At 35.6% G+C, this 17,510-nt stretch overlaps 1 protein-coding gene across 1 annotated transcript; it reads right to left on the bottom strand.

The window, feature by feature from the left end:
- Positions 1–278: 278 nt before the first annotated feature.
- Positions 279–16,212, bottom strand: LOC150077811 (sialin-like). The gene is made up of 10 exons (XM_090384366.1): positions 16,143–16,212; positions 11,962–12,167; positions 10,081–10,311; positions 7,086–7,269; positions 6,266–6,399; positions 5,005–5,154; positions 4,585–4,717; positions 4,336–4,491; positions 2,015–2,100; positions 279–512 (listed from the first exon to the last, which is right to left on the bottom strand). Exons 1-10 carry the CDS (start codon positions 16,210–16,212, stop codon positions 279–281), a joined length of 1,584 nt encoding a protein of 527 aa, XP_090240492.1.
- Positions 16,213–17,510: the final 1,298 nt, after the last annotated feature.

The following is a 17,510-nucleotide window of genomic DNA, read 5'->3' as shown; positions in this document are numbered from 1 at the left end:
ATTGAGCTGTATTTTTATTGCTATTATATAATTACAAATGACGTCAATATATACATAAAATAAATAAATAATATTTACACACAATTACAAAGATATGCGCTGAAAGAACAAACACTTCTTTTTAAGCCTCATTGATCTCTTTCAGGAGGAATCGCATATAACATGCAAGAACGTTACAGTTTCAGTTCGAATAAAATATAGCCTTGTGACACTCCCAACCTGCTATTTTTGTTCTCAGTGCAGTTGACAAGTTCCAGGAGAATAAATTGCTGGGCAGTTCACACCTCACACTCTTCCTCTATGTCGATGACGGATACCTTCAGCTGTAGGGTATTGATCTGTGATAATTTTTTTTCCTCTGTGGACAGGATTGTGTTGTTGTTGTTGTTTGTTTCTGATTCAGCCCAAGATTGTGGTTCAGCTGATCCAAAGAAGAGAAACACCAGCGCACCAAATAGATAAAGGCCTACAGAAGTGTAGAAGACGTAGCTCCATTGTCCGATACTGCCATGCTATTCAGAAGTGAGGAAAAATGAATTAGGATGTACACAGATGTTTTCTTAAAGTCAAATAAAAGTAAATTAATTAATTTATAATATAAAATATAAAAATTAAACATAATGAAATAAAATACAGGATGCAAAATAAATGTAATACGTGGTGTTAGTTGGTTGTTGTAGGGTTTTAGGTGTATAGGCAACTTAGGCCATATTGCGCCGTATATGTCTGTTAATCGCGTGTCTACTGTGGTCGATTTGTTGTATGTCGGACTTAAAATTCGAGTTTCCGGGAGAAAAAGTCGCCCGCGCCACCCTCGCCTGAGACCGACAAACTCAGCCATTGTGAAAAAAAATGGCCTATAAAAAAAATTCCTCATGGGATTCGAATTCAGGTCTTTTCTACCAATTGTGCAAACCAAGAGGGCCTCAAAACACTGTAAGCTTTTCACTTTGATCCATATTGATCCATAGTGGTATAAATTGAAAAAGACCTGGGAGTAATTGTGCAGTCAGATATGAAGTCTGTCATTTGTCAATTTTGTCAATGATATACAAGAATTTTGCTAGCAGGGAAAAGGAGGTGATTGTCCCTCTGTATAAGGCAATGGTCAGGCCACGTCTTGAGTAGTGCGTACAGGTCTGGAGGCCTCATTTTAGGAACAATGTAGATTTGCTTGAGTGTGTACAGAGAAGGGCAACAAGGTTGGTGAGGGGAATGAAGGTATCCTCTTACCAAGAGTGCAGCAAATTGCAGAGGCTGGAGACTAGGCACTTGCGGGGTGATCTGATTGAGGTGTATAAGGCTTTGAATGGGTTGAACACCCTGAATTCTGATGGGATTCTTCCACTTGTTCAGATTACGAAGTTGATAGGTTAAATAAATTTGAGGAGGAACTGGACAAACATTTAGAGGGAATGGTTGTGTAAATTTTTTTTTTTTTTTTTTGGCTGATGCCACATAAGCTCATACGCTTGCTTTCTTGCATCACATGCCACGATTACTACTACTACTACTACTTCACTTCTGAAAATTGTAACTTCTGGAAACAAGACGCTTGCGAGGGCATTTCACTGAAATGTTTAAGGCTTTGAATGAGTCGAGTAAGCTGAACGTTGATAACATTCTTCCTCATGCTCAGCCATCATACATAAGGGAGGGCACAAATTTAAAAAGGATGGCTTCAGAATATATAGATAGGCGGAAATTGCTTTCAGCCAACGAGTGAGCGAATTGTTGGAACAAACTTCCATATGGTGTTGTTAAAGTGGGTAGTTTGAATAATTTTATAAGGAATTAGGCCCTTCATTCCTGAAATTTTAAGAGATGATGAACAGGTGATGTTTGAAGAATTGTTTTTTAGCTAATACTGTATAAGCTTACTTCCCTGCGTCATTTGCCATTATTTCACTTGTGCCAGTAGGAGGTGTCTGAATACTTTTGAAAGTAACAAATGTACCTGTAACACCAGGTAATCATTAATGTCCACATTAACCTCAATAATATATTGACTTACATGTCCATCAAGGAACACTCCAGCCACGTACGGAGAAATGATTCCTGGAACACTTGCAAAGGCATTCGAAACACCAAATATTTTTCCTAAAGGAAATAAAAGAGAAATAATGTTGTCAAATGAAAACAAACATTTATATATGAGTACTCATTACATTATGAGAAAAATAAATAAATAAAAGAGCTTGGATTTAATAGCACGTTTGTGGTGTATGTTAATTGTGGTGTACGTTTGTGGTGTATGTTCATTTCCAAGGAAACCAGGTACATAATCTAACGTTTTAATGAAGAAACGGCGCTATATTATCTGTTTCAACCCCTAAACTATATCAGAACTTGCTACGCTGCCACACCTCAACCTTGAGTTAACACAACTGGTAATTACATGGTTCTTTCTTTAATAAAATTTTTTGTAAATGAAATGCCTCAATCTTCTTAAAATCATATATCTTTTCATACATTAAACAAGTAACAAGCTAATTATTCAGATTTTAAAGGATAAATCTGTTTATATTTATAAATAAATACTCAATCTTCTTAAAATCATATATCTTTTCATATATTAAACAAGTAACAAGCTAATTATTCAGATTTTAAAGGATAAATCTGTTTATATTAATAAATAAATACATCAACTTTAAAGGAAATGTGTTAAAGTTTATGTTTCGAAAATAATTAGCAAAATCCAAAACGGTTTCGTTTCCATTTTTTACTAAGCCTACCATTTAAAAATATTGAGTATTGAGGTCACGTAACAAATAATAGGAAAACTGCTGTAGAAAGCTGTAGTCTCTTGTTCCTTGAAAGTGAAACTGAATTTTTTATAGGTCTCTCTTGGTCCAACTTAAAAGAAATGTTCAGTAGAAAGTCCACAAAGGAAAGCAATGACGGCATCTTTTTTGCAGATTGCTATCCATTCTTAGAAAATCTATGTTATCCTTGATGGCTACTGATGATAGTCTGTTGATTGGGCTAAATTTTAAAGTATTATTATTTGAAGGAGTAATATGGAAAATTTTGTGAATTTATATTTCGGTTGAGCCTGGAAAGAACATGGAACTTGTATATTGTTACTCAGGAATGATTTTCAAGAGTAGTGTGAGGAAGCATGGGTTGCGCTGACCTCAGGGGTTTAACTTAGAAGTATGCAGATAGATAGATATATAGATAGAGAGAGAGAGAGAGAGAGAGAGAGAGAGAGAGAGAGAGAGAGAGAGAGAGAGAGAGAGAGAGAGAGAGAGAGAGAGATTCATGGTATACTGGATGATAAAATGTGATTTGATCGAGGACGTGTTGCAGCTAATTCTGCTCTACAAAATTAAAATACGTGAGTAAACTTCATATCATTGGCAAATATTACAATTTTATACGATGTTAATAAGTTGCCTAGTAGTTATGAGGACAACAATATTGATGAGGACTTTGAAGAAGAGAGGTCGAAGAGAGGTCTTCTCTAACAGTCGCTCTAATTTTCTTTAATATTGTCCATGGTGATATAATCCCATTATATAAGGCTTATGTTAGACCACACTTGGAATACTGTGTTCAAGTATGGAGACCGCACCTGAAGAAAGACATCGAGCTTCTTGAAAGGGTGCAAAGAAGGGTAACTCGCCTGGTGAGATCGGCAAAAGGGCGTCCTTATGAAGAAAGACTTCGAATATGTGGGTTGCAGAGTTTGGAAACTAGACACCTTAGAGGAGATTTGATTGAGGTGTTTAAGGCTCTGAGAGGCATCAGTAAAATGAATGAGGACAAAATTTTCAAGATTATAAATGATGCTAGAACTAGGGGACATAAATTCAAGTTACGGGGGGAAATGTTTAGATTGGATTGCAGGAAGTTCTATTTTAGCCAGCGAGTTATAAATTACTGGAATAAGTTGCCTTCATGGGTGGTAGAGGCCGACAGTTTGGGGAAATTCAAAGGGCATCTGGATAGTACTTTCGGGTAAGGGAAGCACATAGGATGATAGGTTTAATTTCCTTTTTATTTATTTTTTATTTTATTTTTTTTTATTTATTAATTATTATTATTTAGTTATTTATTTATTTATTTTTTTTTTGTTTTTATCATTGTTTTGTTCGGATTTTTTTTTTTTTTTTGGCTGGTGCAGCATAAGCCATAGGCTTTCTTGCACCATGCGGCCGTTACTAATACTAATACTAATACTAATAATGGTTGCTGTTTTATGAAAGATTTTTTTTTTGTTTGACTATTTTTGGAATTAAAATTGGAACAAGAATTTGTATCAATATATTAGAAAATATATAGATTAATAAAAAACATTATTTTCCTTTATTTAAAATATTTTTTACTTACCAGCATATTGGGGAGCCATATCAACAATAACCGAAACATCCCCTCCACCACAAAGACCGAACAGTGCCATGGCAGCAGTCAAGAGCACTACGACCATGTTGCCATTACAACCGACTTCGGGAACAGCCATCATACAAGCAGCAGGTCCCAGAAGCGCTGTAAGTAAGAATATAAGTATAAGAAGGGTCAAAGATTTCGACAAACGTTTCAGAAACATTGCTCATAAGTAGAAAGCCAAAATTTACTCACCAAATGTTTCGAATAATTTGCGAATGGTAGTAGTCCTAAGAAATTCACGGCTCCTGAGAAAATCGGATAAGTAACCAGATGCGACTATGGAAATGCATAAGGCAGAGAATGGCAGCGCATTCATCAATCCATTCTGTAAAAATTAAATAAGTAGACATTAATCTCAATGATATCTCAATAAATTCAAAATATCACATAGTAATTCAATATGAATTACTATGTGATAGTAATTCATATAGAATTATATGCAGACTATTAATTTTCAGTTAATGTGAAAATGATTGCCACATTAATTTGACTTATTGAAATTCACTGCTTTAAGTTAATGCTTTATTTTAAATTAAAATTTCTTTTAAAAATCAGCTTTTATTACTGGTCTAACAAAAAAGGTACTCAGGAGAAAATATTGTACGGGCTTACCTGCTGAATTGGAAAATGAAGGGCATCTTCTAAGTAAGCTGGTAGTTTAGCCTGCAGACAAATGAAACTCCAAGCACCCGTAAATTTGGCTATAGAAACAGCCCACATGGGAACTGATGTTAATACTTTACTCCATGGAGTTGCTGTAACCTGTTAAAATAACAGCAGGATGATGTTTTGATGCAATTAACAACATTGCTATGTTATATATTTATTTGTTATCGACTAAGAACTAAGAATAGAAAACGCCAAATGTTAAACCATGACCTGCCATGTCATGCAACTACAATATAAATTTAATAAAAAAAAACAAACTTTCTGTGTTCACAGGCAGTTATTAGAATGAATTTAAAATATTTATCTTACGATGATCAATATAGTCACATCAGTGACACTCTTTTTGATAACTGTTACTTACTATGTGATAATAATTCAGAAAAACGTAGCGGATAATATTAATTGCACATTAATTAAGCGTCAATTAATTAAATTACAATTAAATTCGCATTAAATTACATTTAAATTAATTTTCTGTATTTTTATGGCGGATGTTGAAATATTGACTCGATAGATGGCTCTGGAGTACGACTAAGCAGACGTCTTTTAGTAAAAAATGTCGGTTGTGGTTATGAAACATTCTTATTTTTCAAAATAATTTTGAGGTAGTTAAACGATCTTTATTTACAATACAAAATTTCTGCTTACAATGCGAAGTACACAGTTTACTATATATCATTGCAACTATAAAATTATCAGTAATATCAGTAATTAGTAATAATCAGCCCACATTTAGCAACAACAGCAAGAGTTCAAAGTAATATCCGGTAAGATTTTTAATTTTCAGTTCGTATTTTTGTTACAACGAATTTTAGTTTAAATAAATAATAAATTTATTATAATTTAATAAAATAATGTGGATTTTAAGAAAGCGTAGCTTATATTAGTTTTATAATTTATCATGAAGAAAAAGCAAAGAAAATTTTGCGAAATTAAAGCAAACTGGCTTGTTTATGCCTGGTAATTGCATATCTAATTTGCATATCTATATGAGATAATATAATATAAAATTATAAAATAATCTAAAACATAAAATATAAAAAAACTAATGTAAAACATAAAATCTAAAAAATGTTAAATATAATATGTAAAATAATTATTTTACATATATTATTTATTTTTTTTTAAATTTCGCTTTATATAAAGATGAAGAAAAAAGTAGTTATAAATCACAATTAGAGGAATAAATAGTAATTCTGCTAACCTTTTCCAAAGTTGTTACACTAGGTATATTCTTCTGAATGTATAATAATTCATGCTTAGATATGCGTGGATGCTCAACTGGAGTATTATACACTAACAAAATCCAAAATATAAACCAGACGCATCCACATGCACCTAAAAGGGAATATGCAAATATTAGTGCATCTTTAAATGCAGAATTTATTATTATAGTTATTTTTAAATTTAAAAAAAAGAAAAAAAAAACGAAAAAAATGCAGCTTCGCTAAATAATTATTTAATAGTAAATCACAAATTTACATGAATAATAATTATGTCACATAATTAGAAAAAAAAAAAAAGAGAAGAAAAGAAATATGTTAAATAGCATGTATCTTTTCATAAATATTTTTAAATTGATGTAGTCAACTATGCTGTCGACTTGTTTACTGGTAGTTAACTGTCCTTTTATGGATTAGTAAAGTTAAAGTTATCGGGAGGTCAATGATATCTTTATATTACTAAGACGTCATACAGTTTTTGCGAAACTTGTTTCTTACTGATAATTATCATTAAATAAAGCTAACATAACTTTACAAAATATCTGTATCGGATAAGACGTTTAGCTATCCGATAATTTCCATAATATCTTTAGTAAATTAGTTTTAAATCATTTCACAAGTTTGAAAACTTAAAATAACTAAAGAATAGTGCCTAGATTCACCTTGTCTACGCTAACGGCCAAGGCTTATAGTCTAGTTATTGATTATTCGGCATGGGCGCTCAGTCAGTTTCTGTCATAGGAAAAAGCTGTGTGTGAGCGTTGTTCTTGTTCATAATAATTTGAATAGATCATTATTTACCTAGCACATAAAAGGCCGAAGGCCATCCTCCAGCAAAGCCGTATTGGCATAAGTAACCAGTTAGAGGCATCGAAACTACTGTTCCAAAGTGCGTCCCTATTACACATATTGATAACATTGTACTTCGTTCTTGTAGGGGGGCCCACCGGGAGAATAAAGTATAAGCACTGGGATAGTTGAAACCCTAAAAAAAAAAAAAAAAAAAAAAAAAAATTATTAAATGCTACAATTTATAAAAGTATTTAAAAAAATACGCAAAAAATCTTTTGCAACAATAAACTTTGTAATAAATTTTAATTTTAAAAAAATTGTAAAATAATTGTATTCGATGAGCTGCGCCAAAACTTACTATTATACAATAGTGCAAAAACGAGTTCTGAAGAAAAGTTTATTTCCCATTTGAAAAGAATTAAAATCGTCCTTCAATAAAGAAGCTGTTCCTAATATATTAAAAAAAAAAAAAAATCTTAGGTTACTCGCCCACGTGGGTAGCACAGTTGGTAGGATCGCCGTCCTCCCAAGACAGGGGTGGAAAAGACCTGAGTGCAAGTCCCATCGATGAGAGGAAGAATTTTTATGGGCCTTTTTTACAATGTTGCTGAGTTAGTCGGTCTCAGGGGAGGTATCATGGTTTTTTTTCCCGGAAGCTCGAGTTTTTCATCCAGCAAACAGAAAATCGACCTCAGAACATAAGCAATTTACAGACAATATACACGGAACAATATGGCCATGGTCACTGATGCTCCTAAAACCCTACAACAACAAATTCAATGGTTTCAGGCTTCAATCTTTGGCTATCTTCTATGGCTCTCCTTCATCTGCTTTCTCCTGTATCTGCTTCAGATAGATTTCCGGAACTCTTGGCTGGAAATTGAACTCATATTTCATAATCAGTCTCTTGCAATTTTTAGAAATGAATGCCAGAATGGATTTATACTTCGCAGATCACCTACCCAAACTTATTAACCGATCTTTAAAAAAATGTACGCTAATAAACAGATGTATGTTGATCTAGCCAAAGTCTTTGATTCGGTTCCCATCATAGATCTAATAAGCACACATATCAACAGGAACTGTCTGCTGTGTACAAGACTGATTCATTAGCTTTTTAACTGAGAGAACTGCTACAATTTACAATTATAAATATTCTTGTCTTCCTCTTACAACCAGGAGAGGTGTTCCTCAGGGCTCTTCTTTAGGCTCACTAATGCCTTCTTTATAAATAATGCAACCAACAACTCTATCAATAGCAACTTGCAGTGTGCTGTCACTTTATTAGTTACACCCCTGTTGTGCACACAAATGGTCTGCCCCACAACGTTGCAAGTCACATGATCACAGTTGTGGATATAAATGCAGTAGGACCACCTTTCTAGTATCAGTTAAGCGTACAAACCGTAGCAAGAATGGGGAAAAGGAGTGATCTAACGGACTTCGAACGTGGCATGGTAGTAGGTGCAAGACTTGCTGGACAAAGCATCTCCGAAAAGGCAGTTCTCCTGAACTTTTCACGCACCACTGTTTCAAGGGTGTATCGAGAATGATGCAACGAACAGAAAACATTCTCTCAACGACATCCTGTGGAAAAAAATCGCTTCCTGATGAGAGAGATCAGAGGAGGATGGCTAGAATTGTACAAGCAAACAGACGGGATACAATGCCGCACATCACATCAGAATACAACCTTGGTGCGCAGAACAAAATATCGCAATGAACCACCAGTGCCACTTTGTCGCGAATGGGCTACAACAGCCGACAGCCACATCTCTCACCTTCGTTATCAATGAAGAACAAGAGAGCACGCCTCCTGTGGGCACAGCAACACCAGCACTGGATTATCGAGGATTGGAAAACAGTTGCTTGATCTAACGAGTCGAAGTTCCTGGAGCATCATGTTGATGGAAGGCTCATAATTTGGCAAAAACAACATGAATCCATGGACCCGCCATGTCTGACCACTACTGCGCAAGGTGGCGGGGCCAGTGTTATGGTGTGGGGAATGTTTTCTTGGCACACGTTGGGTCCGTTGTACCCATAGATACCCGTCTGAATGCCACATCGTACCTAAATATCGTTGCTGACCAAGTGCATCCGTTCATGTTGACAGTTTATCCTCAGTCAGATGGTTACTTCCAGCAGGATAATGCGTCGGTGCACAAAGCTCGAATCACTACGGAATGGTTCCAGGAACATGACTATGACTTTTCTTTGTTGCAGTGGCCCGCTCAGTCCCTGGATCTCAATCCTATTGAACATCTTTGGGATGAGCTGGAAAGGGCTGTTCGCTGCAGGCCTACACCTCCGTTGAATCTCAAGGAACTACGTGACACACTCATGTCTGCATGGTACTCCATTCCTGCACAACGTTTTCAGGATCTTGTTCAATCCATGCCTAGACGAATTCTAGCTGTTTTGAAGGCTAAAGGAGGCTCAACATGTAGTAGGTAGGTGTACCTAATAAAGTGGCAGCACAGTGTAGGTTTGTTAACTCATGGGAACGATATAGGACCATGAACAGTATAAAGAACGTAATGGAACAAACTGGAAAAAAAATAACCACTGGATTTAGAGCCTTGGATTAACAACAAACATAAATAAATTTGCTATAATTGCTTTTACAGTATACTATAAAAGGAGATTGTGCATTACAATTACAAGCTGGATGGAAAGTTGATATGAAGTCTCATATTAAATACTACTTTGAATATCGTTATATTTGAGGAAAGACGAACACTACCATGCCAATCTTTTTAAAAATAAATTAATAAATAATGCGATCCAATCAAGTAAACTTCTGGCAGCAATTTAAAAAAAAAGTTAGTCTCAGGCCACGGTTGCATAGTTTATTTCCCTGAAACCGGGGTTTTTCATCCAGAAAAAAAGGCAAACTGATCAACAGACACGATATACTGTTTCTCCATGGCCTTAGCTGCTCTGACGCATAATGAAAAATAATTTACAATATAAAGATTTATTAATTGAGCTAGGTACTTACGTGCACGAGTCCAAGAACAAATCTGGTTATAAACATCACTATAACACCGCAGTCAGCCAAAGTGGGAGTCAGGAATGTAAGAGCAGTGGAGAAAAATGTTCCAATCCCAAAGAGCCATTTTGGACCAACGTAATCTGCTAGTCTACCTCCTATGATCTGAGTGAACACGTAACCATAGAAGTAAGCTCCAAGGATGAGACCTTGTATCGATGGAGTCCAGGCATAGTTCCCCTTGAGAAAAACAAAGAGATCATTGCTCATTGAAGAAAACAGAAAATAACTATTTAAAGAAATCGTTATATTAATAAGTGAAATTAATTATATCTTAGTAATAGAAATATTGTGATTTCAATATTTTTTCTTTTTAGCAGAGCAAAATTAACGCGAAAATAGTGGTTAAGGTCATGTGCACATTGGTCATTATGGATGGTGTCAGAATGATTGAGCGATCGTTCCTGTTTGTTTCTTACGCTAAAGACCTTCAGGCAGCTCAGAACTGTGAACAGATTTTCTAGTTTCCGAATGACAAACACAATAGAGGCCAAGTGCTCAATCAATCCATGTCTACTTTTCTTCGCGTGTTGGTGGAACCTCCAAACTTTTCTTCGAGGTTGATTACACTGTCCTTTTAAAGCGCTTTTTTTTATTTTCAGCCATTCAAAAACACGAAACTCCCATTTATGACAAATCTGTACGGCACGTACGGTGTTTGAGTGATTCTTTGAAGCAAAGACTGATTAGTTGCTAAAACTGGACATGCGTCATCATGAAGTAGGATGATTCATTCTATCAAGTTGTCCAGATAACTGGTTTTTGATATTGAGAAGCAGGTTGTTCAAAGTTTCAGTATATCATTCCGAGTTACTGTTGACATCGGGTTCTTTGAATTCAAAAAACAATAGACCGCGGTGGTAAAAGAAAATGATTGGTATAACGTTTACTGCAAAAATCTCAGATAGACATTTTTTTCGCTCCTGGAGTCTGAGGATGCTTCCACTGCACACTGGAAAGCTTAGACTCAGGATCGAAATGGTTGCACTAAGACCTTTCTAAACTTTATTCAAAAATTCAGTTCTCTTCATGATAGCATAAAAAGTGTTTTACATGAAAATCTCAAACCGAAGTTCCGCTCTTTCTTCAGTAACCGTGGAATGCATTGTGCTTCGAATTTACGGTAACCAAGATCATGACTAATGGAATGGGCACGTTCTATGGATCTGTTGTTTTGAATTTGCTCTGAGGAAACCAAGATCAGGATGTGTTAGTGTTTGTGTTTTAAATTGGGCGTATTTATTTTTCAGGATGAAATCCAATCTTGCAAGATTTAAAAAATTGCGATTAACTTGGCTACAGTGTGAAAAAGATTGGATTAAGCAGTGAATCTCACCCAGATTCAACTGCAGGAGCGAACTACATGTCGAGGTCTCCTTGGTTTGAAAAGACTATTAAAGTTCCTCTCAAAGAGAGGAACTTTAAACCCAAACCCTTTTTCAAATGATGTGTATCTTACTCTCGGGAGACCCACTCGTGTTTACTTCTAAACATTAGTTCCCCGATGTATAAATAATTTCATCGTTTCTTCATATAAATGCAGATTAATAGCTTTCTTCGGTAATGTGTAGAAGGTATTTGACACAGCATATTCTCATATAGTTTGAGCAACTGGATTCGTATTGTGTTTCTTCCGTAAAAATGTGATTGCAATGCTTTGGTATGTGCAGTTTTATATTTCTTCAATTGCTTTAATTACAGTTCACCAATTTCAACGCTTTACCACATTCTTATTAGTCAAATTTGGTTAAATATTCCTTGAGTCAGTATGTGAATCGTCGTATTTTATGTTAATTTTATATAGTATTCACCATATTATATGATACTTACCCCTCGGTTACTTGAGGTGACATTTTCATTTTGGTACAGTGGAGCACAGTCTCCATCATCTTCGGTCTTATTGTTTTCAGTAATTTCCAGAGCTGATTCGTTAACCATGGCAACTATTGCGACGTTGAAACATACTCTGTGGGCAAACATGAGGCACATCCCCCAGAATATAAGAAACGTCAGAATGAATCTACAAGGAACTGCATCTGAAAGAAATAAGGATTTTATGATGCTACAGCTTCTGAATATAATGTTTATATGAGTATAGTATTTGCATTCTTGGCCCTGTTAGCCTGATTTCAGTTATTTTTCCTTTTAGAGCATGCAAAATCAAATTATTACAACTAAACTTAGAACCTATTTTTAGGTCAGTTTTTTGTGTTTATATTCATATATGATGTATTTTATAAAACACCGTTATGCCTGGCATTTGTGCATTATGAAAAGGCATTTGACTCCATGCAGCATAAGGCAATGTTTCTGGCATTGGAAAGAAGGCATACGCCTCCCATACATTATGATTTTGAAGAAAACATATGAGAACGCCTCATTGTGCCCCATTGTCGACAGGAGTTCGACAATGGGGCACAATATCTCCGAAGTTGTTTATTGCTGTCGTTGAATAAGCTTTCAGAAGACTGGCCTGGTCGCAGAAAGGAGTCAATATGAATGGAGAATATTTAAACCATTTATGATTTGCAGATGACATTGTGATCATAAGCCACGATCCCGAAGAATTAGCTGAAAATCTTAAGCAGCTATGCTTCGGACTAATGCGAATATGGTTAAAACAAAAGTAATGATGAACAAGCATGCCACAGAAAGGGATATAATTATTGAAGGAGCAGAAATTGAAAAGGTTGGTTCATATACTTATCTTTGACAAGTCATTAGCTATAAAAATGATAAATGGCTGAAAGTCAAGAGAAGAATAGCATTAAGGAAATATAGTCACATACTGAGGAGCAATGTTCCGATTTGTCTGAAATGTATGATAATGAACCAATGTATATTCCCCACCATGACCTATGGAAGTGAAATTTGGACGCTCACCAAAAGAATGGAAGAGAAGCTCAAAACTACCTAGCGATGAATGGAACTAACTATATTAGAAATCAGACTGTTGGATAAGAAGAGAAATACGTGGATTAGGCAGCAAACTCAAGTAAAGGACATTCTTATCAAAACTAAAGAACTGAAATGGACTTGGGCAGGACAGATAGCTCGAAGACATGATGACAGGTAGATTAAGGAAATAACAGAATGGTACCCAGGAGGAGTAAAAGAAAACCGGAAGGCAATAACGGAGATGGACAGATGAAATTCAAGAGTTCGTGGGCAGTAAATGGATGGTCATTTCACAAAACAGAAGGGACTGGAAAGTTGCTGAGGAGGCCTTCATCCTGCAGTGGATTGGAAATGGCTGATGATGAAATCTTATATTCCATTTTATTGGAAAGCATTATCACTTGGAAAGGCGGACTTTTTCAAAATAGGTAACGGTGTCAGGCAAGGCTCTATTTTGTCACCTCACCTTTTTAATCTTTATGCCGAAGATATCATGCGTGAAGCTTTGGAAGATTTAGAGACTGGAATCAAAACTGGAGGACTGAAGATAAACAACCTTCGTTATGCAGATGATACTGTGCTAATTTGTAATTCTAAGGATCATTTTAAACAAACTCTGAGGAGAGATGTGAAGGAAGTAAGAAAAAAAGGATTGTTTCTGAATGTGTATATATCTCAAATTACGGTGATTGGTAATAATGTCTGTTCAGGTAAAGTGAAGGTTAATGGGATAGATATTGAAGGAGTTGATGAATTTGATTACTTAGGGCCAAGAATAAATACAAATAGTGATTGCTCAAACGATGTAAAGAGACGACAGGCAACTGCTAAAACGTTGGTCACTGAGCTGACAAAATTATGGAGAAATCAAGATCTGCCCTTAACGACGAAACTGAGAATCATTGATTCGTTAATTTATCCAGTTGCCACTTATGGATGTGAAGGATGTAATCTGAAAAGAGTTGACAGGAAGAAAATTGAGGCATTTGAAATGTGGTGTTACAGGAGAATACTGCGTATTTCTTACTTGGATCGAAGAACAAATGAGTGGGGTGTTGAATAAAATTGGCAAGCTTAAAATTCTTCTTCCTAGCATCAAAAAAAAAAAAAAGAAAACTCAAGTTTTTTGGACATATAGTAAGAAGGGAAAACTTTCTGTTGAAGAATATAATGGAAGAAAAAATTGAGGAGAATACCTGCAATTAGGTGGAAGGATGGGATCAGTGAACTTCTGGGCATGACACTTTGCGATGCCGCTCGTAGAGCACATGATCGATGCAGTTAGAGGAATTTGTTGGTGGCCACAACAGCTCCTCAGGAACTATGTGACTGCAAGAAGAAGAATTATGTGATTCATATAATCAATATTCTCCAAGATTAATTTTTATTGGCGATTCTATCACTACACGTATTTGTGATCGAAATCATCATCAGTAGGATCATCAGTAATCCTTGCTGATGGCGAGAGGAAGTTATTAGATATGCTATCGAAACCTAGTCCAGAGAAAAAAATCACTGTTCCTATTCAGGAGTTTCGTATCTTTCCTGTTAGAGTTGATTCTTGGAGATGCAAATGGCCAAAATAGGAATTGTTACAAAATATTCAAAGAATCCATCTTCATTTATGAGTTCTTTAAATATATTTTGGAAAAATTACGTGATTTGGTTTTATTTGCGACAAGAGATTTATGAGACTAGCAGAGAAGTGGATTTCACGATTTAGTAATCAATCCGTTGGCCTTTTTTAATTCCCGAAAAGAAAAAAGAAAAAATCCACGTATTTCAATGAGATATTACCCTTCTGATATAGATTATTAGAGTTGGTTGATTGATCTTGTATAGATGTGTTCCGGTTAAGAAGTTAATCCAACTAGAGGAGAAGAAGAGGATGTAAAGTGTGAATTGGGAACATTGAATGCCGACCCCCATATAACGTGGGAAAAGGCGAAGACAAAGAAGAAGAAGAAGAAGATTGATCTCGTATACAACCAGAAAGTACACATTGTTTAAAAATCGATATGAAACACGCCAGAAAAGGAGAGTGCAGTGAATTTTGGATAGCTGCAAAGATTCATTGGGAAGTGTTAAACCAGGAATAAATTGCAAAAAAGTCAAAAGGCAGAAAATTCTACGTTTAGGTGTCTCACCAAAATTCAATTAGATCTAGGCATCCTATTTTACTTTGTTGCAATCGTCATTTTTCTTTTGAATAACTATTAATTTTGTAAAAGTCCAAAATCCTAAGGTAAACGTTTTATCTGGGAGAGGTGGTTCCCAAAATCTCCCTAAATTCCTTGATCTAATCCAGAGGTAAGCAGTAAAGTCGATTCATATTTGCGTATGGCTGTCCTTAGTATAAATATAAGTTTTATTTAATCAGCGATTCCTATTTATAAAATTTCCGCATTTCCTATTGCATGGCTGCTTTCAGCTGAATGGCTTTTCTGTAGATATATTCATGAGGGGAAAAAAAAAAAAAAACTGTCATATTGGAGTTACCCAAGAATAATCTCATCCACTCACGTGTATTATGCCCATAAATTGCATGATTTCTCTGGTCAGTTTTCCTGTTTTGCCGGACCAAAAACCCGAATTCCAGAAGAAAAAACCTTTTCCATCCTCGTCTGAGACTGACTAACTCAGCCACAGAGCAGAAAAACCTCCTAAAAGTTCCTCGCATCATTGACAGCATTTTAACCATCCGGTATGGGAAGCACGGTGATTATAACCACGGTGCTACTTGCGAGGACTGTATCCATGGATACGTGACCAAGAAACTGTCATCGGTTCCCGAACATGGTGCTGTTCATAAAAGTAATGTTTATAAATCGCGATATAACAGTGCTTTAAATTGTAATTATCTCTTATTGGAAATAACCGCGATTTATAAATTTCTTTAAAATTTATAAATCGAGAATTATTATATAAATCGCGGGTATAACAAAATATTGTCACCCATGATTAAGGCGACTATATGAAAAATCGAAACGTATTTGCTAATATTAGTTTTAATAGCCTATCAGGTTTAAATTTTGTGTTGTGATATTATGCAACAAATGGAATTTAAGTTAATAAAAAATTTCTATTAATGGTAAGTGGAAAGGTAGACTTACCCCATATCGCCTGATCTTTGAAACTGCTCTCAGCCTCCAACTCTTTTTGGATCTTTTTGTTTGCTTCCATTTCGGAATATGCAGAAACCACAATGCGATGGCAACTCCTTACCCGCCTTTATACGTTTGCTGTCACGTGTATAACCTTCACAAGCGGTACAAAGTTCGTTTTGTTACATGTGATGAAATCATTAGAAAACCCCCTTAGAAACAGTTAAGTAAGGAGTAGATAAGACGCATAGACTGTGAAGATTACAAGAGAAATGAGATAAATATTCATGAGGGATTAAATTGTAAGTGCGGGGGAAGCTAGAGAAAAAAAGAGACAGAGAGATTTATAAGAATAAATGAAGTTAAAAATAGATAATGCTTTAATACTGAATATTTATATTTATTCATTGCTTTAACTGCGTATACATGCACATAGTACAAAAAGAGCATAAACAACATAACCCTCGTGGGTGGCACAGTTGGTATGATCTTCGACCTCCCCACACTGGGTAGAAAAGACCGGAGCTTGAATCTCTTCAATGATGCGAGGAATTTTTATGGGTATTTTACATAACGTGGCTGAGTTAGTCGGTCTCAGGCGTAGACAGCGTGATCTTTTTCTCCTCGAGTTTTTTGCACAGCGAACAGCAAATCGACCACAGAACACATTCAGTTTACTGGCAAATTATATATGGCGCAATATGGCCAAATTGAGCCTAAAATCTTACAACAACAAACAAACATAAACAACGAATGTTCTCAGTAACGCTTTGAACACTTCAAACAGCTGCTTCCAAACAATTAGGATCGCATAATGTGCAAACTATTTGTGTAAATATGATGACATGAGTAATACACGATGTGTGGTATGGACGATATATGCACACGATTGTGTTTTACATTATTGCAGAAGTAGTCGGTCTTGGGTGAGTAGGGTTTACAGGTTTTTGATCCCTCAAAATAGGCTTGCTTGCTCTAGAGTTTTAGGCGCACCAGCAACTTGGGCCATATTGCACCCTATATATAATAAATCTGTAAATATTGCATGTGTTCTGTGGTCGATTTGCTGTTTGCTGGATGAAAAACCAGAATTTTGGAAGAAAAAATCAATGCAGTCCTTGCCTGAGACCGACGAACTCAGCCACATTATGAAAAAGACCCAAAATATTTCTCGCGTCATTGACGGGATTCCAGCTCAGGTCTTTTCAACCCGTTGTGTTCAGGACGGAGATTCTACCAACAGTGGCGCAAGGGATCAAAATAGCCAAAAACAATCGTGGAATGCGCGAAATTTGTAAAAAATATATTGACGCCTTTTGTCTTTAGTTGCCTGTCGCATATTTTAAAACAAATTAGCCGAATCCAGCAATCCAAGAA

This window comes from Mastigoproctus giganteus, chromosome 11 (assembly GCF_048544385.1).
Source record: "Mastigoproctus giganteus isolate SK-2022 chromosome 11, ASM4854438v1, whole genome shotgun sequence".
Classification (NCBI taxonomy): domain Eukaryota; kingdom Metazoa; phylum Arthropoda; class Arachnida; order Uropygi; family Thelyphonidae; genus Mastigoproctus; species Mastigoproctus giganteus.
This window is presented reverse-complemented; position numbering and strand designations above follow the sequence as displayed.